At 46.0% G+C, this 27,526-nt stretch overlaps 1 protein-coding gene across 5 annotated transcripts in view; it reads right to left on the reverse strand.

Moving 5' to 3' along the window:
- LOC135216120 (trithorax group protein osa-like) overlaps window positions 1–27,526 on the reverse strand; it is a 596,580-nt gene that overhangs the window by 555,073 nt on the left and 13,981 nt on the right. For all 5 annotated transcript variants that reach the window (XM_064251166.1, XM_064251168.1, XM_064251165.1 and 2 more), the window contains exon 2: window positions 6,058–6,156. In XM_064251166.1, coding sequence (XP_064107236.1) covers window positions 6,058–6,156 — 99 coding nt within the window. The remainder of the gene's footprint in view (window positions 1–6,057; window positions 6,157–27,526) is intronic.

Consider the following 27,526-nt stretch of genomic DNA (forward strand, 5'->3'; position numbering starts at 1 on the left):
TCAAGCTTCTTATGATATTGGACATAAGACTTCATGGACGTAGTCTACAAGTCTTTTTCCTGGATGGAGCCTCTGACTAATGAATGAGAGCTCTTCTCGAATTTTGTTAATGAGAGCTTATCCGCTTATGCGATAAAATGTTATTAAGACTCTTTGTCAATGAGAACTAACCCATTTACATGACAGAAAGTAATCCAGGAATTCGAGCATAAAGCCTTCCGATTCCCGCAGAAATCGAGGAAGGGGCAGGATCCTGATCAGACACTGGGCTTTACGCAGGTAGGGGACCTTAATGTTCCCCTTCGGCAGCGCAGTCCCGAAAGCAGACGAGGCGTTTTTATGACACCGAAATCTGCTTACAGTTTTTTCTGGAATTCATCAAGTCATGGATTCTATTGAACGCTCCCTTCGTAGAAGCGAAGTAGACCATCTTGACGAGAAACCTCCTCCTCCCTCTTCTTCGACGACGCCCTCTTGAAGAGCGTTCTTGCATGAATTTTCCCGAACGTCTTGATGCGTAGGATGCCTAACGTTCTGAAGAACGTCCTGGCAAGTGCTCTGCCGAGCGACATGACGTGTAGGATGCCGAGCGTCTTCAAAAGCGTCCTCGCTAGCATCCAGATGTGTATGACATCGAGCGTCTTCCAAAAAGCTTATCAATGTTTATGACGTCGAGCGTCTTCCAGAGCGTCCTGATGAGCATCTCTTCGTGTAGGACGTCGAGCATCTGCAAAAGCTTCCTCACGTCTCAATGCGTAGGACGTTGAGCGTCTTCAAGAGACTCCTCCGCGAGAGTCTTACCGAGCGTATTGGTGCACAGAACACCAAGGGTTCTGAACGGCATCTCAGAGAGGATCTTGTCGAGCGCCCTGATGCATGAAAGGCCACCCGAGAGGCGTCCTGGAGAGCCGCACGCTGCTCCTGAAGTGTGAGAGCACTATAAGAAGACGTAGGGATATCGTCTTCAAGACGACCTTAAAGACCTTCGTTACCTTGCATAAGCAAAGACGGTGGCCGCCTGTGCGACATCTTGCATCTTTGTAATGCAAATGAACATACAGTAGTACCTCGAGATACGAAAGGCTCAACTTACGAAAAATCCAAGTTACGAAAGCAAAGACGAAAAATTTTACTGCTCTACATACGAAAAGTTTTCAAGATACGAAAGGTTTCTGAAAGTCCGAGATTCCCCCCATAACAATTTTGAAACTCGCGCCGCACGCCGCCATCTTAGTTATGGTAGACTCGCCACCATCCTCCTGCTCTCCCATTGGTTCCTGATGCTAGCCAAGCCATGAATCCTTCTCTCTAATTGGACAGCATCCCTCCATCATGCATCTTCATACATACGTACTACGTGTTGGCGTGCTTTACCTCGGCCACTTGCGCACCCGAAACTTTACCGTACGCAATCGGCATTCGTTCGCTCCAACGATTTCGTTTAGTAACGTAAATTCGTTAGTGATTTCGTTGCAGTACGTACATATTATCGTGTTGTGCAACTTTATCGTGTTGTGAGAACGTAACTTAATTACGTACAGTACATAGAGTCATGGGTCCCAAGAAAGTTGCTGAAGTTCACAGAACGAAGAGAATGCTTTCTATGGAGACAAAAATGGAGATAATAAAAAAGTATGAAGCTGGCTTGCGGTTGAGTGTGATCGCTAAGGATACGGCCGAAAATCCGTCGACGATAGGCACCATCCTTAGCAGAAGGAAGCCACCCAAAGCAGCTACACCTTCCAAGGGCGTCACTATTTTGTGTCCAACAAGAGGAGCCCATGTGCATGAAATGGAAAGGCTGCTTCTTTTATGACTGAGGACCAAAGAAAATCGATGGCGATACGATAACCGAGACGGCAATCTGCCAGAAGGCCAGCGCTATTTTCGGCGATTTGATTGCCCAAGCCAAAGACGATGCGGAGAGGGGACATCAACCGGCAACCCCAGAGTTCAAGGCTTCTCATGGGTGGTTCGAAAAATTCCGTAAACGGACTGGCATCCATTCGGTGGTGAAGATTGAAATTACGAAAACTATAAAAAAAAGTAAAAAAACGAAATGTAAAAATAAAAAAAGACAAAAATAAATTTTATTTTAAGTTTTTTTGTAAAGTTTAATGTGTTACAGTTTTGTTAATGTGTTTTGTAAGTTGTTTGTTTTTTGACATTTTTTTTATGTGTTTCGTAAAGTTAAGTGTACGTATCTGCCGTTTGTCCTCCTCCTCCTCCTCTGCCGCCAATTTCGGAGATAGCCTCACTCGAAAGGTAAGCTTCCACATTTTACATTACAGTAATAATATTTCTTGTACACTAATATACACTTTATTTACAGTTTGGATTTTTATTCATAATTTAGGTATTGAATGGTCCAAATTGTTGTAGTATTTCATTGTTTATTAGGTCAATTTAGCTTTATTATGAAATTTAATGGGGTGTTTTTTGGAGGGCTTGGAACGGATTAGCCATTTACTTGTAAAATGTGTTCCAAGATACGAAAAACTCATTATATGAAGGCCGCCTCGGAACGGATTAATTTCGTATCTCGAGGTACTACTGTATCCAGAAACGCGCTCAAAAAAGGAACGCCGAGCGTTCCGAAAGGCATCCTCGCGAGGTGCTTGCCGATCGTCCTGACTGTATTCTTTGAGCGTCTTGAAGAGCGTCCGGAAAAGGAGAGCGACGAACATCAAGGGAAGCGTCATAGTGAATGACGTGCGTCAACACGAGTAACCTGAGAGGCTTCCTGGCGAGGGGAGAGCCGCTCATGAAATGGGAGCGTCCTAAGCAGAAGTACAGTGATCATCATCAGGACGAGTCATAAGGACGTTCGGAACTCTTGACAAAAACGACGGCTGCCTGTGCGACATCTTGCGTCTTTGTCACGCTCATCGACACTGCAGAAGGGCATTTAAAAGGACGCCTGTGTGTTCTTGGGTATGAGGAATGCTTTGCCCCCTTCTCCTTCGAAAACTAGGTAGTCTGTCCAGCTAGCTGCTGAACCAGAGTCATCTCTGTCCGCTGACCGAGCGTCCCTTAGGGACGAGTAAGAGGCGTCTTGGCAAGCTGTTTGACTATGCAAATCAGCTTGCCGGACGTCAAGCTTATCAGCTTGAACAAAATCCTGTTTCATAGTAAGCGAACATCACATAACGTATACGGAGCGCCATGAGGAGAGGAGGGAGGGGAGCGTCTTGGAGAGCAAGAAAACAATCCTTGCTACAAGAGTAACGGCGTTCCTTCCTCTCGATAGAGCGTTGAGTGTCTCGAAAGGCGTCCTCGTGAGGGTTCTGCCTTATAGATATTTTTTTATCTCTTGACAAAGACGAACGGCCCGCCTGTGCGACATCTTGCGTCTTTGTCACGCTTATCTAAGCCTATATTAAGTCATGCCGAAGGGACGCCAGATCAGTACTCTGACGCTCCCTCCTGACGAGAGAGGACGTGAAGCATCCTCTTCTCTAAAGCTTCTTTTTTATAGGGCGCGAGTCCTTCCAAAGCTCCAAGACCCTGCCTGGGGAGGTACGCCGCACCTCGGTGAGGACGAGAAGCAATCTTTCATGATTCGTGCACGTGCCCGATCTTTGGCAGCCTGGGAAGCGTCTTCAGGTCCTGCCGAAGGGACGCCAGATCGGTGGGGGTCCTCGTAACCCTCCTTCGGCTTTCGACATGCCCTCTCCCTGTGGTCCTGGGAGTCCGACAGAGGTCTAGACCTATGAGGCGTTATAAGCCAATCTGACGCCCCCTCCACAACACTAGGGCACTAATTCAACATCACTACACTCGCAACACTGATTGGAGATCGAGTACTTATGTAATCCACCATAACAGAAAGGGCATTACCTCTGACAAACACTTCCTCTAGGCCCGTAGGCCATACCACAAGGTTAGGCAAAATAAAGTTTACAGGAGGTTAGTTTCATTACCCTGACTTCTGTTTACTGATCTTGGAGGAAGACCTCCTGATTCTATTACTCTCTAATTTGCGTACATACGAATCATACATCTTCCTTCGGAATCAGTCAAATATCTCACTAATTACATTGATGTTTCAACAAGAATTATGTACACGTCGTGCATATTAAGTGAGAATCTATCGAAAGTTTCGTTATTCTCACCCAACCCCTTGCAGACAACAAAGTCTGAAACTAGCCTAACTAGATTCAGACGTCTTATGTCAAGAAATTCAAAAATTAAAACAAATCAATTTTATGATAGCGTATGCCTAGCCGCAAATCTAAGTTAATAAACCAAAAAGAAAACAACCAAGATACTTAAGCGGCAATGAAGTTCCAAAATCCTAGGCGGAGGTAATGAAAACAGGTTTTTACATTACCGGCGACAAAAGAAAATCTGAATAGAAGATGGGAATGGTTCCTGACACCCGCCTCCCAGCGGCGGGAATGGGTACTAACCACCTGGCCGACCACTGCGTGTGCCGGGAGTTTTGAAATTCTGTCGGACTTCGGAGAATACAGCTATATATATATCTGACAGGTAAGTGTCATGAACAAACAAAAGGTTGGAAGCTTTTTTGTTTGTTTGTTTGTTTGTTTATTATAGTTAATGGTTACATAATAATTATTTGAAATGAGTACATGCAATACATATAATAAAAAAAATTGTGAATTAGACATCATAAAATATAAAATAAATCAGACTGCTATCATCGAAGCCAACAAATATTTTCTAGAATTCTTCTTCTGTTTTAATATTATGTTTCATTATAGCTGTCAGTAACTCGGTACCTCCATTAGGTAAAGACAGAATAAAGAATAGAAATGAATGGTTATTATACTGTTAGGTAGTTTCAGTAGTTAAAGAGAGATAATGAAAATTTATGATTACTAAACTGTGTGCTAGGTAAAAGTGGTTGCTTCGTGATCGTTCGGTACTCGTAGTGCTGAATGTAAACAAAAGGTTGGAAGCATATTTTGTTTGTTTGTGTATTATAGTTAATGATTAATTAATAATAATTTGAAATGAGTGCATAACAATTTTTTATATATTTTATTGGCATATTCTATGCATTTTATTGGCATATTCTAAGCTTTTAGCTTCTTAGTTTTAGATGTCAGAATCATAGACTAGGCTACAGTAGCAACTGCTAACATAGGCTAGACTTATTGCTATGGGACATATGCTAAAGTCCTAATATATGCAGTAAAAATGGGGTTGAACATTACATGCAGTTGAATATTACTCAAGTATGTACAGTATTTAGCCTTTTTGGAGTCATATTTCTTCCGTCGGATTGGCGTCGTAACCCTAGAACATGTGTTGTAAGCCTGGAAATATAATTTACTGGGGTGTTTTTATTGGGCTTGGAACGAATTAGGCAATTTACATGTTCTTCAGAGTGTTGACCATCCTATCAATGTAGATTCCTTTTCAGTCCTTACTTGCAGAACCAACGCAATGGAGCTCGGAGTGGTTGAGTCTCTATATACCATAAGAGATAAACCCTCTCTTTGTAATAATGAAAGGTCTGTTGAATTGCTGTGTTTTTAGATTTTTAGATTTTTTCTGCTCTCTTTGACAACAAACAATGTATTTCTCTATATTTTAAGATTTTGCTGTGAGTTTAGGTTATTATGTCTTGTAATTGTGTAATTTTATATCTTATTTTGCTTCGTTAATTTTAATGTAACTTAAAGTAATTATGTAATTTTATCTTATTTTGCTTTGTTTTGTTTAATGTAACTTCTATTACGTCATGATTTTAATTGTAAAATAATATTTCATTATAGATTGCCCGATGACGGAGGAAAGTAAATCTCCGAAACTAGTTGCAAATAAAGATGCTCTTCATTCAAGCCCTGGTTTTAATATTTATTATTTGTCTCCGATTTCCACGGAACTCTTTCTATTGCTGTATATAATAGTATAATATTTATATATAATAATATATATGTATAAATAATATAATGTGTTATGCTATATTATATTATATATATATATATATATACTATATATATATATATATATTATATAGTATATATTATAAATATAGCATATATCTTATATAGTTATTATTTAAATAAACATGTGCACATCTTACCATGAGAAGAAACTTCACCAGCTAAGAGGGCCTCCTCTTCCTCTTCATCTAGATCATATTCATAATCTAAATCATCTCCTATCAGCTCCTCTTCCAATCTGCCAAATACAAATAGATATGAGAGTTTTTGCATGACTAACACAACAAGTATATCTACAGATAATAAATTAAACATACCACAAAATTATCAAAGTAATATGATATTGTTATGATACAATAAAGTTTTGTACATATTTACCGCTGGGCAAGTATATATACTTAGCTATAATCTCCGACGTCCTGACAGAATTTCAAATTTCGCGGCACACGCTACAGGTAGGTCAGGTGATCTACCCTCCCGTCGCTGGGTGGCGGGACTAGGAACCATTCCCATTTCCTAATCAGATTTTCTCTTCCACCTGTCTCCTGAGGGGAGGCTGAGCGGGCCATTAATGTCTATATACCTGCTCGGGGTAAGTATGTACAAAACTTTATTGTATCATAACAATATCATTTTTGTACATGCAACTTCCCTGGCAGATAATATAACCTACCTTAGCTGATTGGGCAATCCCCTTGGTGGAGGGTAAGAGACAGCTAAATACCTATATATAACAAAACAGGAAAACAACATATGTTGTAGGTTATAAAGAAAAAACCTTGGTTCCTACCTGAATGGGCAGAAGACTTCAAGGATACTGTCTATGAGTCTGCTTGCCTCAAGAGCTTCAGCGAGGATGAGACCTGTGACTGATAGCCCTTCTGGATCGTGTCAATGGGGGCTGCCCACTTACTTGACAGAGCCTTCTATTGGATCGTGTCAATGGGGGCTGACCCACTTACATGACAGAGCCTTAACCTGTATCATATCAATGGGGACTCGTCCTCTTACATGACAGAGCTTTAGGTATCAAAATACAAGCAGCACAAAACCAATCCCGACCACCTGACCAACTCTAACCCGTGTTAGAGCTAACAATTGAAAGGGGTTACCACTTAACCCTCTTTCAAACAAATATAAAAACGTAACACCAAATTCAAAATTAAACTAAACTAACAAGGATTAGTCTCAGCTCCCTGTCCCAGCACTGAAACTGCAGATGTGAAGGGCCCCAACGAGAAGCACTTATCGTAAGTCACTCTCACGTCTCTCAAGTAGAGAGAAGCAAACACCGAGTTGCATCTCCACGATGTAGAGGCTACAATATTGTTCAGCGACATATTCTTCTGAAACGCAGGTGTCGCAATGGCTCTTACTTCATGTGCTTTAACTCTAAGGAGTTTAAACTGTTCATCATCGCACGTCGCATGCGCCTGTTATGACGTTCCTCATAAAGAACACCAGAGCGTTCTTACAAATGGGTCTTCTGTGATCTCTGACAGAACACCAGAGACTCTTTAGGTTGCCCTTAATCTTCTTTTTTCTTCTTTCCAGGTAGAATTTTAAGGATCCTGACAGGGCACAGAGATCTCTCTATCTCTCTTCCCACTAAGGGTGAGAGCCCTTTGACCACAAAACTTCAAGGCCAGGGTTTAAAGGGATTCTCGCTCTTCGCTAAGAACTAAAGTTTTAAAAGAGCAGATTGGCGACTCTCCTTTAAACCCTACTCTAGCATCTAGAGCCTGAAGCTTGCTAACTCTTCTAGCAGTCGCCAGCGCTAAAAGAAAACAGAGACTTTCTAGTCAGGTCCCTGAAGGATGCTTGTTGAGGGGGTTCGAACTTGTTCGATACTAGGAACTTGAGAACCACATCTAAGTTCCAACTAGGCGGTCTAGAGTACTACTTCTTAGTCATCTCAAAAGATCTGATAAGATTATGCAGATCTTATCCTCCGCGATATTCAGGTCCCTGTTCCTGAACACCGCGGATAGTATGCTACAATTACCTTTAATCGTAGAGACAGCTAAGCTGCATTCTTCTCTTACAAAAGAGAAGGAAGTCAGCAATTATGGTCACAGGGGTATTGGATGAGGATAGCTTCTTCATCCTGCACCATCTCCGAAACACTTCCCACTTCGACTGGTAGACTTGCAAGGTTGATGACCTGCAGGCTCTGGCGATCGCACTAGCAGCCTTGCGCGAAAAGCCTCTTGCTCTGACAAATCTCTCGATAGTCTGAAGGTAGTCAGGCAGAGAGCGGGGAGGTTTTAGTGAAACCTGTCACAGTGGGGTTGTCTGAGCAGATCTCTCCTGAGTGGAAGAGATCTGGGGAAGAGATCTGGGGAAGTTAACTGTCCATTCCAGTACCTCTGGAACCATTCCTGAACAGGCCAAAAGGGAGCGACCAGAGTTAGTTTCGTTACTGCTGAGGGGATGAACTTTCTCAATACTTCCCCCAAAATCTTGAGTGGGGGAAACGCGTGGCCGTCTATCCCTGTCCAGTCTAGAAGGAGTGCGTCTACCGTTATTGTTCTCAGATCCGAAATGGAGGAGCAAAAGTTGTCCAGTCTCTTGTTCTAATTCATGGCAAAAAAGGTCTGTGTGGTCTGCCCCCAAAGGCTCCACAACATCTGGCAAACGTCTTGATGGAGAGTCCATTCTGTAGGGAGGACTTGATCTCTCCTGCTCAGCAGGTCCGCCCTTACGTTCTTCTCTCCCTGAAGAAATCTGGTGAGAAGTGTAATTTCTCTCTATCCTCTGCCTACAGCAACAGGTCTCTTGCTGTTACGTACAGGGAGACGTAATGAGTCCCTCCCTGTTTCCTTAAATATGCCAGAGCCGTGTTGTTGTCCGAGTTGACCTGGACCACCGAGCCTCTGACTTCTGGTTCGAAACTCCTCAGGGCCAGGAAGACTGTATTCAAATCCTTGTTGATGTGCCAGTTCACCTGGTCCCCCTTCCAGGTGCTTGACACTTCTTTCGCTCCTAGTGTTGCTCCCCATCCCGACTCTGAGGACAACACTAGGTGCAGATTCGGCTTTTAAAAGAGACAAGCCCTTGTTCATTCTGAGTGGGGAAAACCACCAACTCAGCTACTTTTACCCCTTCCAGACTCGGGAAGGTGTCCGCAGCGAAGTTCTTGGTACACTCAAACAAAGTCTACCCCGTAGTTCGTAACTGACTCGGCCGCTCTGACAGCTGCCGACTGACTGCGTTGGTATGGAGGTAAGTTGTCCAAGTATCCGAGCAAGTCACGTGACCTTCGCCTTTGAAGGGTTAAGCCGAGAGACCATCAAAAACATATATCTATTTGTCACCGATGCCGGAGGCCAGGTGACGATTCTGTTAAAGCATGTGCTCAACAGGTGAAAGTCAATTGCCTTCTAGAGACCGAGGTTCCTGATGGCAAGACATTCTCATAGTAGTTGAATCTCAGCTAAGGAGAAACAACACTATGTGGCCTAGAAGACGGAGGACAGAGAATGCAACCTACTTCTCCACAGCCAAATCGAGAGATTCTCAGATTCTGAACCTGTGCTTACCAATGACTGAAAACGCTAACTGCTATTTCATTGCTGTCTGGTGAGAAATCGTAATTGCTATGTAAGCGGGGCATTTTTCAGTAATGAAAAACTCCCGGGAAGTACTGCCTGCAGAACTGCTTCTCATGGGTTGAACATTTGGAAGCAGAGCTGTCAGGCCGGGGAATAGGCGATGTCTTTCAATACATCTGTTAATTCAGGGTGAACAATGAACAATTGCACACCTACGAATACGAGATATTTTTGAAGACATTCCGCATTATCGCAGTGCGATCCAGCGGTAGACTAGCACAGACTTCTGCTACAGTGCGGTAAACAGAAAAAATTAGAGTCCAAGAGATATCCCTGTTGAAAATTTCTCGCAATGTTGAAGGCGATGAAACCGAGCATCACAGCAGTAGATGGTCATTCATGTATGCGAGAATCCCCGTTAATCAGAGACCTAAGTCCGTGATTGTTGGGCAGAGATACGGTTCGGCAGTCAATCATTGCAGGGGAGAGAGACGCAACCGACCGTGCATCTCGGAGAGCCAACTGGTACTGAACTGTTAGCACAGGGACAGCAAACGCATACCCCGTTAACTCTCGCCGACTCGTCATCCTGAGTTGCCATGTAATCCATTCCATGAAGGAATGCGTTCGGCTAGAACCATCGAGCATAAAAATACGCTCGAGCAATTGTATTTAAGCGAAACAGATTTCGGAAAATACAAAAGCTGAGTTGGTGTTGTCGCGACAATACCATAAGTATCTAAAATTGAAACTGGTATAAGCAGTTCAATTAGGTATGCGTCTACACCCCGGACAGTTCAACTGCTTAACAGAATCATGTCGCAAAGGCAAAATACGTAGTATTTTTGTAGCTTTCTGTACAACTACCTCCATCCTACATTCTTTTCCCTACGAGGAATGAGAGTAAGGATTGGAGATCGACCGCCTTCGTTCTCTATTCAAGAGAATGAAAGAGAAGTCTTTCCCAAAGGAAAGCTTCAATTGTGAACAGAGTACCGAAGACGACAGTTCAAGCTTCTTATCTTATTGGGCAGAATACTTCATGGACACTGTCCATGAGTCTGCTTTGCCTCAACAGCCTCAGCAAGGTAGTGACCTATGACTGAGAGCTCTTCTGTATCTTGTCAATGGGGGCTTACCCATTTACATGACAGAACCTTTTTGGATCTTGTCAATGGGGTCTTACCTACTTACATGACAGAACTCATTCCAAGAATTCGAGCATTTGGCGAGGTTCCCGAATATCGTAATAATTATCAGGGATTCTCGTCTAGCTCACTTTGGACCATGGTTTTGCTTAAGTGTTAAGAGATTGTAAAAAACTCGAACACTGGGAGTGCTAGAAATTCCGCAGAATCTTAAGCACTCGGCGAAACCCCCACCGAATTCGTCAGACAATCATCGGTTGGTGGTTCTCTCGATTCCCGTAGAAATCGAGGATGGGGCAGGATCCCTCCTCAATGACTGGGCTTACGCCAAGTAGGATCCGAAGATCCCCACCCGGCCGCGCAGACCTCCATGTAGTAGAGGCTTTTCTGTCCGAAGAAGGGCGCCTACCAGGAGTAATGCGCCTGCCTGAAGAAGAGAGCCTGCCAGGAGAAAAAGCATCTGCTAAGAGAGGAGCGTCTGTGAGGAGAGGCGCGTCTATCATGTGAGGAGCGCTTGTGAGGGAGAGGGGCGTCTACCAGGAGTAGAGCGCCTGCTAGGAGAGGAAGACGCCTGCCAAGGAGGAGCCCGCTTGCTAGAAGAGGAGCGGCTAACTGGAGAAGAGCGCCTAACAGGGGAGAGGCACCTGGAACTTCTCGGTGAAGGGCTCCTGTCCTGAGAGGCATGTCTCTTGCGAGGGGGGAGCTCAGAGCTCTTGATCGGAAGCGCGATGTCCTTCTTGCAAGGAGGGTCCTTAACCAGAGCGTCAATTAACGTAGAAAGTTGCTCCTGGAGGTCCACAAGGACCCTGCTTAGTAGACTTCTCCTGATCTCCTTCGGGAGGAGCAAGGCCAAACTTCCTGTCAAAAGGCGACTCCTCAGGCGAATCGCGCCTGCAAGAAGAAAAGCGCCTGATGGAAGACGAGCGCACGGCTGGCGCCGCGCGCCTGCTAGGAGAGGCGCACTTGTGAGGGGAGAAGCGTCTCGCAGCCTGGAGAAGCCGAATCGGAAGAAGTACTTCCTCAGGATGCCTTTTCTGTGGCGATCCATGGCAGTCTGGGTCGAGACAACAGAGACCTGCCGAAGGGACACCTGACCAATTGGGGATGCTCTACATCCTCCTCCTACGGCTGTCGACATTCCTCCTCCCCTGGTTCTGGGAGTTTGGAAGAGGTCTAGGTCTAGGAGCAATGCGGAGCCGGACAGACGCCCCCTCCACTACACTGGGAACACTGCACAAAAAACTCCTTCCACAACACTCTTACCTTCCATTGCAAGCAACTGCAATTCCATTCTGCAAATCTCGCCTTTCATGCCAGAAATATATAAATCAAACTCACTTCGTTTGTTTGCTTGTATGGTACTTTTACATTGCATGGAACCAGTGGTTATTCAGCAACGGGACCAACCAGCCACTACGCTGAGGCGCTTCATCTCAATCCCCTGGTTCTAAGAAGAATCTGCAGGTTCGAAGAAGGGAGAAGGGGCTGAAAATGGAGGAGAGGTTGCAACAACTACATTAGGGTTAGGTTCTAAAGCCTCCTCAACTAGCTTGTTAGTACGAGAACTACTGGAGTTTCTAGACGAAGCTTCCTAACTCTGTTCTTCTCTAACTTCCTCAAAGAAGAAGAAAGAGACTTCCTCCCCATTCAAAAATCTCACACATTGTACAAGGATTATTAATAGACAATTCATTAATAAGTGATCTATAGAACTACAAAACAAACTTCAACAATGAAGGTTTTCTTAAGGAGGATCTCATCTAATCTTCATGTCAAATGTTTGTGTTAATGACTGTCAATCAGTAACTGCATACAGTACGTAATTATGGCTGTCTTACAACAGAGTGGTAGTTCCTTAGAAAATACAACAATTATTTTACTCTTCTACAGTGCGAGGATCTACCGAATCCTTCGGTAGTCTTACGTCACACATTCATCGCGCATATTCTAAACACAATACTAGCGTCTGACGCATTAGAGAATCATAAAAAGTAAACAAAAGCGTATGCCAAGCCAACGATCCAATACGTCACCAAAAGACAGTCAAAAGATCCACGGCAAGTGAAAAACGAAATCCAATCAGGAGGAACCAACAACAGATGTTGTCGGAACCAGCGACAGAGAAAATCTGATTAGGAAACGGGAATGGTTCCTAGTCCCGCCACCCAGCAGCGGGAGGGTATTTCTCATTATTTATGACATTTAAAACACGATATACAATAAAACATAATGAGGTAACAAAAACACAATAGAGGAGCCGTTTAACATCCAAATCCCATCTACTACTACTACAACACCAAATCCTACTACGCATGCGCCAATTCTATTGCATATGCGGTAATTTGTAAGGGAGCTTTGTTCTACGCAGACTTCTTAGTGAGGAAAAAAAAAATGGGGGGGGGGTGTACGGGAGGGGTACATGTATTAGCCAATCACATTGCAGTAGACCCCTACATTGGTATAGGACCGAGTGAAGAATTGGGGGTATTCATACATTAAGTTACATAAATTCATTTTCTTAATATGTTATTGTTATTATACAATTAAGTTTGTTCATACTTACCTGGCAGATATATATATAGCTGTATTTTCTGAAGTCCGACAGAATTTCAAAACTCGCGGCACACGCAGTGGGCGGCCAGGTGGTAGTACCCATTCCCGCCGCTGGGAGGCGGATATCAGGAACCATTCCCATTTTCTATTCATATTTATTAATGCCTCTGTCTCCTGAGGGGAGGAGGCCGGGCGGGCAATTTAATTATATATATCTGCCAGGTAAGTATGAACAAACTTAATTGTATAATAACAATAACATTTTGTTCATGCCACTTACCTGACAGATATATATATAGCTGAATCCCACCTTCGGATGGTGGGAAGAGACAGAATAGGATTTTTTAGGAAACTTAAATTAAGTAGATGATATACATCTTGGTTCCTCACCTGTTTGCAAAGTAGACTATGTGATTACTGTCACTTAAGGCTGCTTTTGCTTAAATTCAGAGTTGCCAGCCAGGTGGAGACCTGTAGTGCTGGTGCGCTCTGGATTGATCTGTCCCTCGGGTTACGAGACCTCAACATGGACCAAGAAGCCCATCGAGGCCATAGCCTGTGGAATGAGGGCAACGAAGCAACGTGTGCCTCGCACCAACCTGACCAACCTATTTCACAAAAACCTCCACCCTTAAAACTAACTAAAGGATGGAGATCTTCACATAAGACTCACCACAACCTAAAAACACAACAACAAAACTACCTAATCCTAACTAAGGGATAGGGAAAGAGCTACTTCCGGACCCAAGACTGTGTCCGCAGAAACGTATGGCCCACGTGAATTACAATCGTCATAAATCGTTCTCACATCCCTTAGGTAATGTGAGCGAAGACGGAGTTACTCCTCCAAAAGGTGCAATCAAGAATGTCCTTGATTGACATGTTCTTTTGGAAGGCAAGAGAGGTAGCGACAGCTCGAACTTCGTGCGCTTTCACTCGTAAGAGGCTCAAATCAGTACTTCTGGAAAAGATGAATGAAGACCCCTCCCTTAATAATTGACGTGTCCTTAGAAAGAAAGCAAAACAGCATTACTTGCGGATAATCGGTAACTCTGGTCTCTTCACAGAGCACCAGAGATTACCTGAGGGACCTCTTACCTCTTTTGTTCTATGTACATAGAACTTGAGAGCCCTGACCGACGCACAGGACTCTCTCTGGTTCTTGGCGCACCAGACTTGACATACCCTTGATCTCGAAAGTCTTCGGCCAAGGGTTCGAAGGATTTTCATTCTTCGAAACCAAGAAAGTTGGGTTCAACGAAGCAGACAGCATTGTCTCCTTCTTTGAATCCCATTAACTTACTAAACGCTTGAATTTCACTAACTCTCTTAGCCGTCGCAAGAGAAGTTAGGAAAAGAGCCTTCCTTGTCAAGTTTCGAAGAGACGCTGCCCTGAGCGGTCGAAAGGCTTGACTACGGAATTTAAGAACACACGTCAAAGCGTTCATGACGGCCGAGATGTGGTCTCATTTGAGGAACCTTCGAAAGTCTCGAAAAGACTTTAAAAGGTCAGAATGCTTGTTGTCAGACAGGTCCAGGCCTACTGTCGCCTAAAAAAACCTGCTGACAAATGCTTTTATGTCCTTGATGGTAGGACGCTAATTGCTGCACATTCCTGAGAAGAGCAAGGAAAATCAGCTATATGGTTCACAGAGGCTCGAGGAAGGAGGAAACTCCCTCTTTTTACACCATGCCCTGAAGGAAGCCACTTCCGATGGTAAACAGCTCTTGTGGAAGCAAGTACTGACATGTGAGATTAGCTCCTCGCAGCCTGGCTTTCCCCCCCCCCCCTAAAACCTCTCGCTCTGGCCAACTTTTCGATAGTCTGAACGCAGTCAGACCAGAGCGGAGAGGTTTGGTGACCTTTCGACAGTGAGGCTGTTTTCGAGTAGATCTTTCCTCCAGCGGCAAATGCCTCCTTGGAAAGTCACAAGGAAAGACATGACCTCTGTGAAACCATCTACTCTCGCTTGGCCACATCGGAGTAGCGATCAGGGTCAACCTCGTACCCCTTTTCTGCGAAAGGCCGCAAACTTCCTCATGACTTGCCCAAAATCTTGAATGGTGGGAAGGCGTTACAGGTCTAGACCCGTCCAATTCCAAAGCAAACGCGTCTACCGCGATTGCTTCTGGATCCAGGACCGGGGAGCAATAAAGAGGAAGTCTCTTGGTCCTTGACGTCGCGAATAAGTCGACCAGCGGACGTCCCCACAAACGTCCAAAGGTCTCGACAAACGTCTTCGTTCAAGGTCCATTCCGTCGGTAGGATTTGTGTTCCCGACGACTGAGAAGATCTGCCCTGACGTTTTGCACTCCTGCAATGAATCTCGTCAGGATAGTCACATTTCTTATCTTTGCCCACAGCAGAATCTCTCTCGCTAGGGAAAACAACGTTCTGGAGTGTGTTCCTCCCTGATTTTTTAAATAAGCGAGTGCTGTGGTATTGTCCGAGTTACCTGAACAATCTTGTTCTTCAAACTCCTTTTCGAAGAAACTGCAGGGACAGAAATACTGCTGCCAGTTCTTTGACATTTATATGCCAGGCTACCTGTTCCCCTCTCCAGGAGCCTGACACTTCCTTCCCTCCTAGTGTTGCTCCCCAGCCCGTGATGGAAGCGTCGGAGAACAACACTAGGTCGGGGCTCAGAAGACTTAGGGACACGCCCTCCTGAAGCTTCTGAGGGTCCAACCACCATCTTAGATGGTTCTTTATCGGAAGCGATATTCTCAATATGGCATTGAGATCGTCCTTGGCCTTCCACTCGTCCGCAAGGAAAAATTGGAGAGGCCTGAGGTGCAGTCTTCCCAAGGAAACAAACCTTTCTAGCGAGGAAATGGTTCCCAGCAGACTCATCCATTCCCTCGCCGAGCAAGTCTCTCTTTCCCTAGGAAGGCTGAGATCTTTTCTAAGCCTAGCCGCTGACGTTCCTGGGACGGGTGAACGCTCGAAAAGCCACTGAATCCATCTGAATCCCCAAATACACGATGGACTGTGTTGGGGTCAGATGCGACTTTTCGAGGTTGACCAGAAGTCCCAGGGACTTTGCTAGGGCTAAAGTGAACTGCAAGTCCTTCAGACACTTCTCTCTCGACGACGCTCTGATCAGCCAGTCGTCGAGGTACAGGGAAACTCTTATCCCGAAGAGTGTAGCCACCTCGCCACGTTCTTCATGACTACAGTGAACACCATTGGAGCCGTGGTCAGGCCGAAACACATAGCTCTGAACTGCCACACTTTTTTGTCTAAGACAAACCTTAGATACTTTCTTGAAAGAGGGTGGATCGGGATGTGAAAGTACGCGTCCTGCAAGTCTAAGGACACCATCCAGTCGCCCACGGTCTCAAGGCTCCCAGAACAGAACATGAGGCGTCTCCATCGTGAATTTGGTCTTTTCCACGAAAAGATTGAGCCTGCTTACATCTAGAACTGGACGCCAACCTGACGACTGCTTCGGTACTAGGAAGATCCTGTTGTAAAAAACCTGGGGACCCCAGGTCCGCGACTTGTTCCACGCTCTTTTGTCGATCATTTGTTGAAGGAGATCGAATAATACTTTCTTCTTCTCTCCCTGATAGGATGGAGAAAGGTCTCTGGGAGTCGTAGAAAGAGGAGGAAGATCTAAAAAGGGGATCTTGTACCCCTGCTCCACGATCTTGAGGGACCAAGAGTCCGTGTCCCTCTCTCTCCACGCTCCCGCAAAAAACTTCAGTCTGGCTCCGACTGGTGTCTGAAGACATGCTTCTCACTTGGAAGGCTTTTGACTTAAAGGAAGCTCTTCCTCGTGAAAACCCTCTCCTCGAGGAGCTGCTCCTCGAGGGGGGGAGCCCCACGAAAGCGGCTTAACTTTCTTCGGCGGTCGAACCGCAGCTGAAGAGGTTGAAGGTACGGCCGAACGTCTTGTAGACTGGGCCAAAAGGTTCCTGAGTTGCCTTCTCTTGCAAACTGTTAGTCAGGTCCTTTACTAAAGATGGGGGGGGCTGGAAGAGATGGTTCGAAAGAGGAGAAACAGCAAATCCGCTTCTTTCTGAGCTGGAGATTACCGAACGAGCTGTGAAATTGCACAGCAAAAGCTCTCTTTTCAATAAAGCCGTTCCAAAATGAGAGACTATCTCCTCCGAACCATCCCTGATGGCTTTGTGTCCATACATGCTAACACGCTGGACAGCTCCCCCAGACTGAGAGATTCTGGGCTTCTCGCTTGCAGATCCAGAACTCCAAACACCAGTCAAGGAAGTTGAACACTTCAAGCGTCCTGAGCAGACCCTTCAAATGATGGTCCGTCTCCGTAGAGGTCCAGGTTACTTTAGCAGAGGATAAAAGAGACCTCCTCTGCGAATCCACTAAGCTGGAGAAATCTCCTTGAGCTGAAGAAGGGATACGAACTCCTACTTCATCTTTGGTTCTATACCAAATGCCCCCTTTTCCGCTAAGTCTAGCTGGAGGCAAGGCGAAAGTCGTCTTGCCTTGATCTCTCCTTCGTACCATCCAATCTTGGAGTTTCTTAAAGGCACGTTTAGTGGAGAGAGAGTTTTCATCTCCACAAATATCCGGGGTTTTTCCAGTTTTAGATGAAGAAAACTGCGAAGGAGGAGACTTGGGAGCTGCAGGCTGAAACTTGTCTTCGAAAGAAGAACGCAACAGCCGCACGAGGACTTATAGTCGGAGATTGAAGGGGCCGCAGAAGGTTCCTCTTCAACCGAGTCAGCCGAACTACTCCGCTCTCCTTCTTCTCTAAACGGAAGAGGAGACCGTCTGTCCGGAGAGGGCGTCCTAATATCAGGTCTTGGCTTAATCAAAGGACCCCCTATCCTTGCTAGAGGAAGCCTTATTTCGGCTGTCTTCTCTATGACGCTTACTACTTGAAGAAGGTAGAGCGTCCTGACGAGGGACGAGCGTCCTTAGCGCCATCCGAGGCAGCCTCACTTGCCAGAGAAGCGTCCTTACGTTCTCAAACGAAAGGGAAGACCTTTTCGCTGGAATACGTGCCTGTGCACGCAAACTAGCGTCTTGGGGTACGACTTCTTGGTCGGAAATCCCCAAAAGCGTCTTGAAAAGAGCCCTGAACGTCCTGGCGGGCTTCCTGACCAAGCGCGTCCTGCCGAGCGTCCTGCCGAGCGTCCTGTCTAGCGTCCTGGCGAGCCGTCCTGACAAACGTCCTGCCTAGCGTCCTGCCTAGCGTCCTGCCGAGCGTCCTGCCGACGTCCTGCCAAAGTCCTCCACGTCCTGCCTAGCGTCCTGCCTAGCCGTCCTGCCTAGCGTCTGCCTAGCGTCCTGCCTAGCGTCCTGGGGACGAGCGTCCTGTCGAACGTCGTGACTGCATGGCCGTCCTCCTCAAAAGCGTCTGACTAAGCGCCTCCAACGTCCTTCTAGAGGACGAACGAGATCGGCGCGAATCGCGCCGAGAAGCGATCGGCGAACGACGACGAACGAGACGAAGAGGAAGGAGAGTGAGAGGCTTCGTCCTCTTGACGGGCAGTCTAAGGTCCTTCCTCCGCTTAGGCTCGACTGCTGCTGGGCGAGTCCTCTGAGCCATAAGCGTCGAGAGCTGGTCCTGAAGGGACAAAAGACGTGTTCTTCGTTGGGGAAGAACGAACAGAGGAAGCAGGACTGATCCTGCGAGAAGACGAGGGGTGCGAGGGGACGCCTCCTTCCTTCTCACAGGTACAGCTACCTGCTTCTCAGGTAGACGCGCCTGTGCACGTAACCCAGCGTCCTCATCGGAGGAGATCTTACCCCTTACTGAGGCGGAAAAGCGTCATACGCATCTTCCGACGAAAGCGGCGATACAGGACGTGAAGCGTCCTCAACACGAAACGTTCCTTTTCAGAGGACGAGAGTCTCTCCGAGCACTCCACCCTTGCGCGGGGAGGAGGACGCTTCGGAGGACGAAAAGCACTCTTTCAGGACGCGCGCTCGTGCGCGCTCCTTAGGCAGCCTGGGACTTTGCCTACAAGGCCTGGCGAAGGGACGCCAGATCGGTGGGGAGCCCCCGTAACTAACCCTCTTGCGGCTTTCGACATACCTACTCCCTGAGTCTTGGGGAGTCTGATAGAGGTCTAGGCCTAGAGCATTATGGGGCCGATCTGACGCCCCCTCTACAACACTAGGGGCACGATCACACACTTGCACCCGAGCCAGTTTCTAAGGCTTTCACTTTGGTCTCCAGAGTGCGAAGAGACTCCAAAATAAGAGAGAGAGCATTAGCTTCTCCCGACACAGAATCAGAGCCTGAAGGCAACACAGGTTTAGGGGTTGCAAACTCTACAGGTGTTAATAGCAGGAGAGATGTTAGCCTTACCTTTGGTAGAACCACTCCTGGAGGAGACCTCCTGATCCTATCGCGCTCCAATTAATTTAAGGCGATAGGACTCATATACTCTCCAATCATCATCGGTCAATCTCTCACATTCATTGCACGATTATCAACCAAACAATTATGCCCCCTACAAACTCATACATACTGTGTGGGGGTCTACAGATGCTTTCGGTAGCCTCACCTTACAATCAGTCCTCACACACACTCTGAAACTCACAGCACTTGATCCAGACATATCTTTTATAGAAAAGCCAATCCAAAATCAAAAAACGGTCCACTATCGCGCATGCCAATTCAACAATCCAATTCAATACCAAAAAAAAAAACCAATCAGATACTTAAAAGCGAGTCAAATCCAAAAAATCCTGAGCAGAGGTCTGTAAACAGTTGTTTACCGACCGGCGACAGAAAAAAATATGAATAGAAAATGGGAATGGTTCCTGATATCCGCCTCCCCAGCGGTGGGAATGGGTACTACCACCTGGGCCGCCCACTGCGTGTGCCGCGAGTTTTGAAATTCTGTCGGACTTCAGAAAATACAGCTATATATATATCTGTCAGGTAAGTGGCATGAACAAATTGTTTTTTAATCATGTTATATGAATTCCAGTGTTTATTCCTGCTTCCATTATCATAGTATTTGTATAATATTTGTTTTGGCATGTTCTCACCTAATAATTTGGCCATATATACCTTGAAATATTAAGTTATAATTGAGGACAGACACCTGAAGTGGGTTTTAGGACAATTCAATACCTACCTTCCTGTCGGTTACGTGAAATTGCAAGTTGCTTGGGATATTTCATACATGATTTATACATGATTTATACACAACTCACTCCCTTCCCCTTTCCAGTATTCATGTTTGACTGTTTGTGTTTTTCATCATAAGAATACATTTCATACCCATAACAATTTCTTTGTTAAAATTTGACCTTATTGGAATGGAACATATACTTATATATATATATATATATATATATATATATATATATATATATATATTATATATATATATATAGATATATATATATATATATATATATATATATATATATATATATATATATATATTCCATTATATCCTTTTACAGACATTTCAATTTGCACCTTTTTCTCCCTTCTCTTTCCATTATCCACCTCTGTCTATTTACGCTCATAATTTTACAATATGTTCTACGTTAGGTTAGTATGGTAACCTATATGTTGGTCTTTCTTTAAGGGGGTACTGAGGGGCGGAGCCCCCAAGGTCAGGTAACACGTTCTGATAGGTTAGGTTAGGTTGGTTATATCTTAGTCTACCTTCAAGATTGTCTTCCTTTGAAGAAGTTACGGGGGGGCGGAGCATCGCAGTCAGGTAATAGGGTAAACAATCAAGGACGATCCATCGTCATCACACTGGCCGGGTCTTATTCACTCGATATTTAACTGGTGAAACAAGAGGTGGGGGGAGAGGGTAGGTGGAGCTTTTTACTGCTGTGTTCGTATCCATTTCTGAATAATGGAGTTTTTGTCTCTTGGTACAAGGACAAGTGTCGTTATTCTTTACGATTAGTGATTCACGATACCCTTATAAATTACGGCACCGGGTGTAATACAATTTAGCAAAATCTCGTTCTGATACGAGTGTTCATTACAGAAATATTGCCAAAAAACGTGCTTGCACTGTCTCTGAAACCCATAGTAAGTATGCTGCTTAGTTGTTAATAAAGTTTTTTGTTATCAAGTATTTTTTACAATCTAGCTATTGTATAAATATGATATTGTTATAATACAATAAAGTTTCATACATACTTACCTGGCAGATATATACATAGCTAAGACTCCGTCGTCCCCGACAGAAATTCAAATTTCGCGCCACTCGCTACCGGTAGGTCAGGTGATCTACCTGCCTGCCCTGGGCGGCAGGACTAGGAACCATTCCCGTTTTCTATCATATTTTCTCTCTTCCACCTGTCTCCTGCGGGGAGGCTGGGTGGGCCATTAATCGTATATATCTGCCAGGTAAGTATGTATGAAACTTTATTGTATTATAACAATATCATTTTCATACAATGAACTTACCTGTCAGATATATACATAGCTGATTGGCACCCTTTGGTGGAGGGTCAGAGACAGCTAATATGGAATAGACAGGTAAACAACATATGTTGTAGGTATAAAAGAAAAAACCTTGGTTCCTACCTGATAGGTGGTAGACTTCGTGGCTGTAGCCCGGTAGTCTGCATCACCTCAAGACTTTAGCGAGATATTAGATCTATGGCTAGAGTTCTTGTGGGTCTGTCGATGGGTATAAGAACCGCTTACTCGGCAGAGCCTAAAAGGACTTTGTCAATGGGTACTGGACCACTTCTATGACAACACACCTTGTGAAGGAGCATAACCAATCCCGACCACCTGATCCTAACCACCATGTTAGTATATAGAATTGTTCTGAGTTATCCCCGAACTCATAACAAACAACCCATAACTCGAAACGAAAAACTCATTCATACAAAAATTCTCAAAAAAAAAAATTTTTAATATTCCCCTAAAAGATATCACAAGAGTTCCTTACTGAACAACAGTGACTGGCCGCCAGTGCAGCACCGGAGCCCTCTTTGTCAGCAGAAATCTAGAACATATCTAGTAGAAGGTATGTACAAATTTAAGGATGGGTGTTTGCTCCCGTACCCAGTATTGTATCCGCCGATACAAAAGGTCCCAGAGAAAAACATTTCTCGTAGGTCACGCGAACGTCTTAAGATAGTGAGATGCAAAAACTGAATGCACCTCCAATATGTCGTGCTCAATGATTTTCTTTAACGACATATTCTTCTGAAAAGAGAGAGACGTCGCCACTGCTCTAACTTCATGGGCTTTTACTCTTAAAAGCGGAAAAGAGTCGTCAGGACAGAACTTGTGAGCATCCGTAATGACGCTCCTAATGAAGAAAGCTAATGCGTTCTTAGACATGATCTTGTCGGGTCCTTAATCGAACACCAAAGACTTTGTCTAGAGCCCCCTCCCATTTGTTTCTTTCTTTGTAAGAAGAACTTCAAGGCTCTTACCGGGCAAAGAGACCTCTCTGTTTCTCTCCTACTAGACTCGATAAGCCTTTGATCTCGAATCTCTTGGGCCAGGGATTCGATGGATTTTCATTCTTCGCTAGAAAACAAAAAGAGTTCTAAACGAGCAAAAGGCCGAGTCTTTGTTAAAGCCGACTTCATCTTCTAGCGCATGAAGTTCGCCAACTCTTTTGGCTGTCGCCAAAGATAGGAGAAACAAGCATTTTCTTGTTATATCCCTGAACGAAGCTACGTGGGGAGGCTCAAATCTGTCAGACGAAAGGAAACTTGAGAACTACGTCCAGGTTCAAGCTGGGAGGAGTTAGTTCCTTCGATTTTGTCGTTTCAAACGATCTAATCAAGTCATGCAGATCTTTATTCTCAGCAATGTCTAGGCCTCTGTTCTAAAATACTGCCGAAAGCATGCTCCTGTATCCTTTGATCGTCGATACAGACAAATGAGAGACCTCTCTCAAGAACAAAAGGAAATCAGCGATTTCGGTTATAGAGGTACTGGAGGAGGACAACTTCTTAGACTTACACCACCTTCTGAATACCTCCCACTTCGACTGATAGACTCGTCTAGTGGAAGAACTCTGCGGGCTCTAGCGATAGCGCTTGCAGCTTCGCGAGGAAAAGAAAACCCCCCTCGCTCTGACAAGTCTTTCGACTAGTCGAAAGGCAGTCAGAGCGAGAGCTGGGAGGTTTTGATGAAACCTCTCGAAGTGTGGCTGTCTGAGAAGATCCATCCTTTTTGGAAGGGATCTTGGGAAGTTCTACTGTCCACTCCAGCACCTCTGCAAACCAATCTTGTGCTGGCCAAAACGGGGCTATCAGGGTCATCCTTGTCCCGGTTGGACGCTACGAACTTTCTCAACACTTGTCCCAGGATTTTGAAAGAAAGCGCGTTACACGTCCACATGAGACCAGTCCAGCAGGAAGGCGTCGACACGAGAGCTCTTGGGGTCTCCACCACTGAACAAAAGACCTTCCAGCCTTTTGGAAAGGAAATGTGGCGAACAGATCTACGTGAGGAGTGCCCCAAAGATCCCAAAGACTCTGACACACCTCTGAAGGAAGAGTCCATTCTGTGTGAAGGACCTGGCTCTCTGCTCAGTCTGTCCGCCCAATGACGTTTCTCGTCCCTGAACAAATCTTGTCAGGAGGGAGATGTTTCTTTGTGAGGCCCAAATTAGCAGATCTCTTGCTATCTCGTTAAAGCGACACTGAGTGCGTTCCTCCTTGCTTCCGAATGTAGGACAGGGCTGTAGTGTTGTCCACATTCACTTGGACCACACTGTTCGTCACAAAGGGTTCGAAGAACTTTAGCGCCAAGTGAACTGCTAGAAGTTCTTGCAATTTATGTGCCAGACACCTGTGCCTGCCTTCCAGGTGCCTGACACTTCTCTCGGTCCTAGTGTTGCTCCCCAACCCTTCTCCGATGCGTCGGAATACAACACTCGGCTTGGGTTCGGAACTTCCAGAGAAATTCCCTTGTTCTCTTTTAGAGGGGACAACCACCATTGCAGGTGTGGTTTCATCTCCATTGGAAGGAGAAAACTGTCGGAGAGAAGTCCCGTCTTCCAGTTCCAAGATCTCCTTAGGAAAAAACTGAAGAGGGGCGAAGATGTAGTCTTCCTAGAGGAAAGAACTGTTCGAGCGAGGAAAGGGTGCCTAGCAGGCTTAACCATTCCCTCGCCGAAGTCCCGTTCGTTTCTTTCATAAGAAGAGAGAGAGTTTTTCCCAAGCCTCTCACGATTCTCTCTTGCGAAGGAAATACTCGAAAAACCCCGAGAATCCATCTGAATCCCCAGATAGACCAAGTTCTGTCTGGGAATCAGCTGTGACTTCTCGAGGTTCACGAGTAGTCCCAACGCTTTATCAGTCTAGGGTCAAAGAAAGGTCCTCCAAACACTGTCTCTCTGGTCCTGGCCCTGATGAGCCAATCGTCAAATATAGAGAGATGTTGACGCCTTTGAGGTGAAGAAACCTCGCCACATTCCTCATCAGGTTGTGAAGACCTGAGGAGCTGTGGACAGGCCGAAACACAAGGCCCTGAACTGAAAAAAAGATCCTTCCCCCCGTCATGCAAAACGGAGGTACTTCTTCGACGAAGGGTTGAATCGGGACATGAAAATAGGCGTCCTGGAGATCCAGCGACACCATCCAATCTCCTTGACGTAACGCCGCAAGGACTGAGGCCGAAGTCTCCATAGAGAACTTCTCCTTTCGAACGAAACTTGTTCAGAGCGCTGACATCTAGAACTGGTCTCCAGCCCCCCGAGGCTTTCGCAACCAGGAAAAGCCGATTTGTAAAACCCCGGAGAGTTTTGCTCTAGAACCAGTTCTATAGCTCTTTTGTCCCACATTTGATTCACCATCAGACGAAGAGTATCCCTCAGTACAGGGTCCCTGTATCTGGCTGACAGTTCCCGCGGAATGGTCGTTAGTGGAGGGACTGTCTTGGAAGGGGATAATGATATCCCTTCCTGATTATGGGACATGGAAGAGGCGTCTGAGTTTATGAGTGACCAGGCGTCTGCAAATTGACGAGAGCCTGGCCCCCCACTGGTGTTTGGAGGCTGTCTGTCTCACTTCCCTTTCTTAAAGGGACGGGAAGGAGCCTTACCTCTCCTCTCAAGACCTCTTCTCTTAGAGGTAGCTCTGGAGAGAGGGCCTCCTCGAAAGGGCTGAAGCCTAGAAGTCGGTCCTTTCTTGTCAACTGAAACAAGTGGTCTCTTCTTCCTTGCAGATTGCAGGAGAAGATCCTGAGTCGCCTTCTCAGTCAGTGATCGAGAAATGTCCTTCACTAACTGAGAAGGAAACAGGAAGTCAGACATTGGAGCGAAAACCAGGGCTGCTCTCTGTGGAGGGAGAAACCGCCTTGGTTGGTTAGGAAGGAACTAAAAATACTCCTCTTCTTAAGGAGTACTACTCCGAAAAGAGAGGAGATTTCTCCTGATCCGTCTTGTACGCCTGTCAATACAAGCAAGAATACTCAGAATGACTTCGGGGTGGTCTAGACCATCCGAGTCATGAGCTTTCTTAGACATCACCCCAAGGGACCAGTCTAGGAAATTAAACACTTCCAAAATATGGAAGAGTCCCTTGAAGAGATGATCCGTCTCGAAATCGCCCAAGATACGCGAGTCCTCCATTCAAAGCGTGTCTCCTTGACGAGTCAACCAAGGTTGAAAAGTCCCGCTTCGGCTGCCGCTGGGAGAGAGAAAGGCCATGTCCTCCCCACGTTCGGTACCAGAAACCTCTCTTGCCAGAAAGTATGGCTGGAGGCCATACAGAAGGTGGTCCTGCCCAGATCCTTCTTAGACAACATCCATTTGTCTAGGACTGAAGCGGTCTCTTCATAGAGATCGTAGGTCTCATCTTCAAGACCGACGAAGACTTAGGCACAATCGCACTCGAAAACAGTGATCGAGCGAAGGAGGAGAGCGGCAGGAGTTAAAGAATCTCCGTATTCCCGTAAAAGAAGGTCAGTCAGAACTTTATAGTTCGAGACTCCTTCTCTACCGTCACCCTCTTCTTCCGAATCTCCTCTACACCTTGTGGAGAATCGGCCTGAAAAACGAGAGGATCTTCATCCCGTTCTCTCTCTACTGGTGACAAACTCCTACTAGGAGAGGGGCCTCATAGAGTGAACCGACTCTCTCTCACGTCTAAAAGAAGTCTCGCGTTTGCTTGACTTCTCGCCGCCTGAAACAGCTCCTCGCGCTTGGCTGGCGCCTCGCGCTTGTCTTGCGCCTCGCGCTTGGCTGGCGCTTCACACGCTTGGCTGGAGCGTGTAGCCTGGACTGGCATCTCGCGCCCCCTGGCTGACGTTCTCGCGCTTGTCTGGCGCCTCACGCAATGTTGACCCTCCTCGCCGCCTGGCTGGCGGCCTGCGCGCTTGTGGCTGAATCCCACCTCAACGCCTAACTGGCCGCCTCGCGCCTGGCTGGCGCCTCACGCCTGAGCGTATCATGATCTAGAGCAACTCGCTCAAGGATAGATCCTGACGTTTGTACGACTCTTCGCGCCTGGAAGAAGCACGTCCCATCGTCTGGCGGACGCTTCACGTCTGGCTGGTGGAAAGAAGACGAGACTTCTTAATAGGAAGTCTAGCGTCCTTCTTGCGAGAGGGATCCCTCGAAAGAACTCCAACCAAAGAGGCAATCCTGCTCTTGAAACTGCAAGCAAATATCCTCTTGGAAGCCCACCCCAGCGTCCTCCTTCAATAGAAGAAGCAGGAGAACTCGAAGGAGTGCGATCCTCAAATACTGCTCTAGGAGGCGTCGAAACAGCTTAGCCTTCTTGAGATAGAAGAAGGAGCTTCCTCCGAGAAGCGTTCCGGGCTGCGAGTCGAACGCGCGCTCTTTTCCAATGCCATTTTCAGTTGGCCTAGAAAGATCCGAGTCCTTCCACCCCTCGTTTAGGTGAAGGAGAACCTCCGGACGACGAGAAACAATCTCGTAGGACGCTTCTATAGAGCGGTCCTGAGCAGACTGTAACGAAACAGAACCTGCTGAAGGGACGCCTGACCGTTGGGGAGTTCCCCACACAACCCCCCCCTACTCCTCTGGGTATGATGTTTGGAAGAGGCTAGGCCATGGGAGGCATCGCATAACGTCAGGACGTTCAGCCCACGCCCCCTCCACAACACTGGGAAACACTCAACTCACTTAGTAAATCACAATCACTAGCCTTACCTTGCATGGCCGCCATCTTTGTCTTCATTTTACGAAGAGTAGCCTTCAGATTGGCGATTTCAGAAGACGAATCCGAACGCAAAGCCTGTGAGGATTCAGATACATAGGGAGAATCATATTCATTAACAAAAGGAGAGTTAGACTCAGAAAAAGGCTCAATAGGCCTTGTACTCACACTCTTTTGTGCAGCCCGTTCCTAATCCTATCCCTCTCTAACTGTCTTCAAGTAAGAAGTTAGAGTCTTCCATTCATTAGCATCCAACTTTTCACACTCCAATACAGGTGT

The sequence above is a fragment of the Macrobrachium nipponense genome, chromosome 6 (genome assembly GCF_015104395.2).
Source record: "Macrobrachium nipponense isolate FS-2020 chromosome 6, ASM1510439v2, whole genome shotgun sequence".
NCBI lineage: Eukaryota > Metazoa > Arthropoda > Malacostraca > Decapoda > Palaemonidae > Macrobrachium > Macrobrachium nipponense.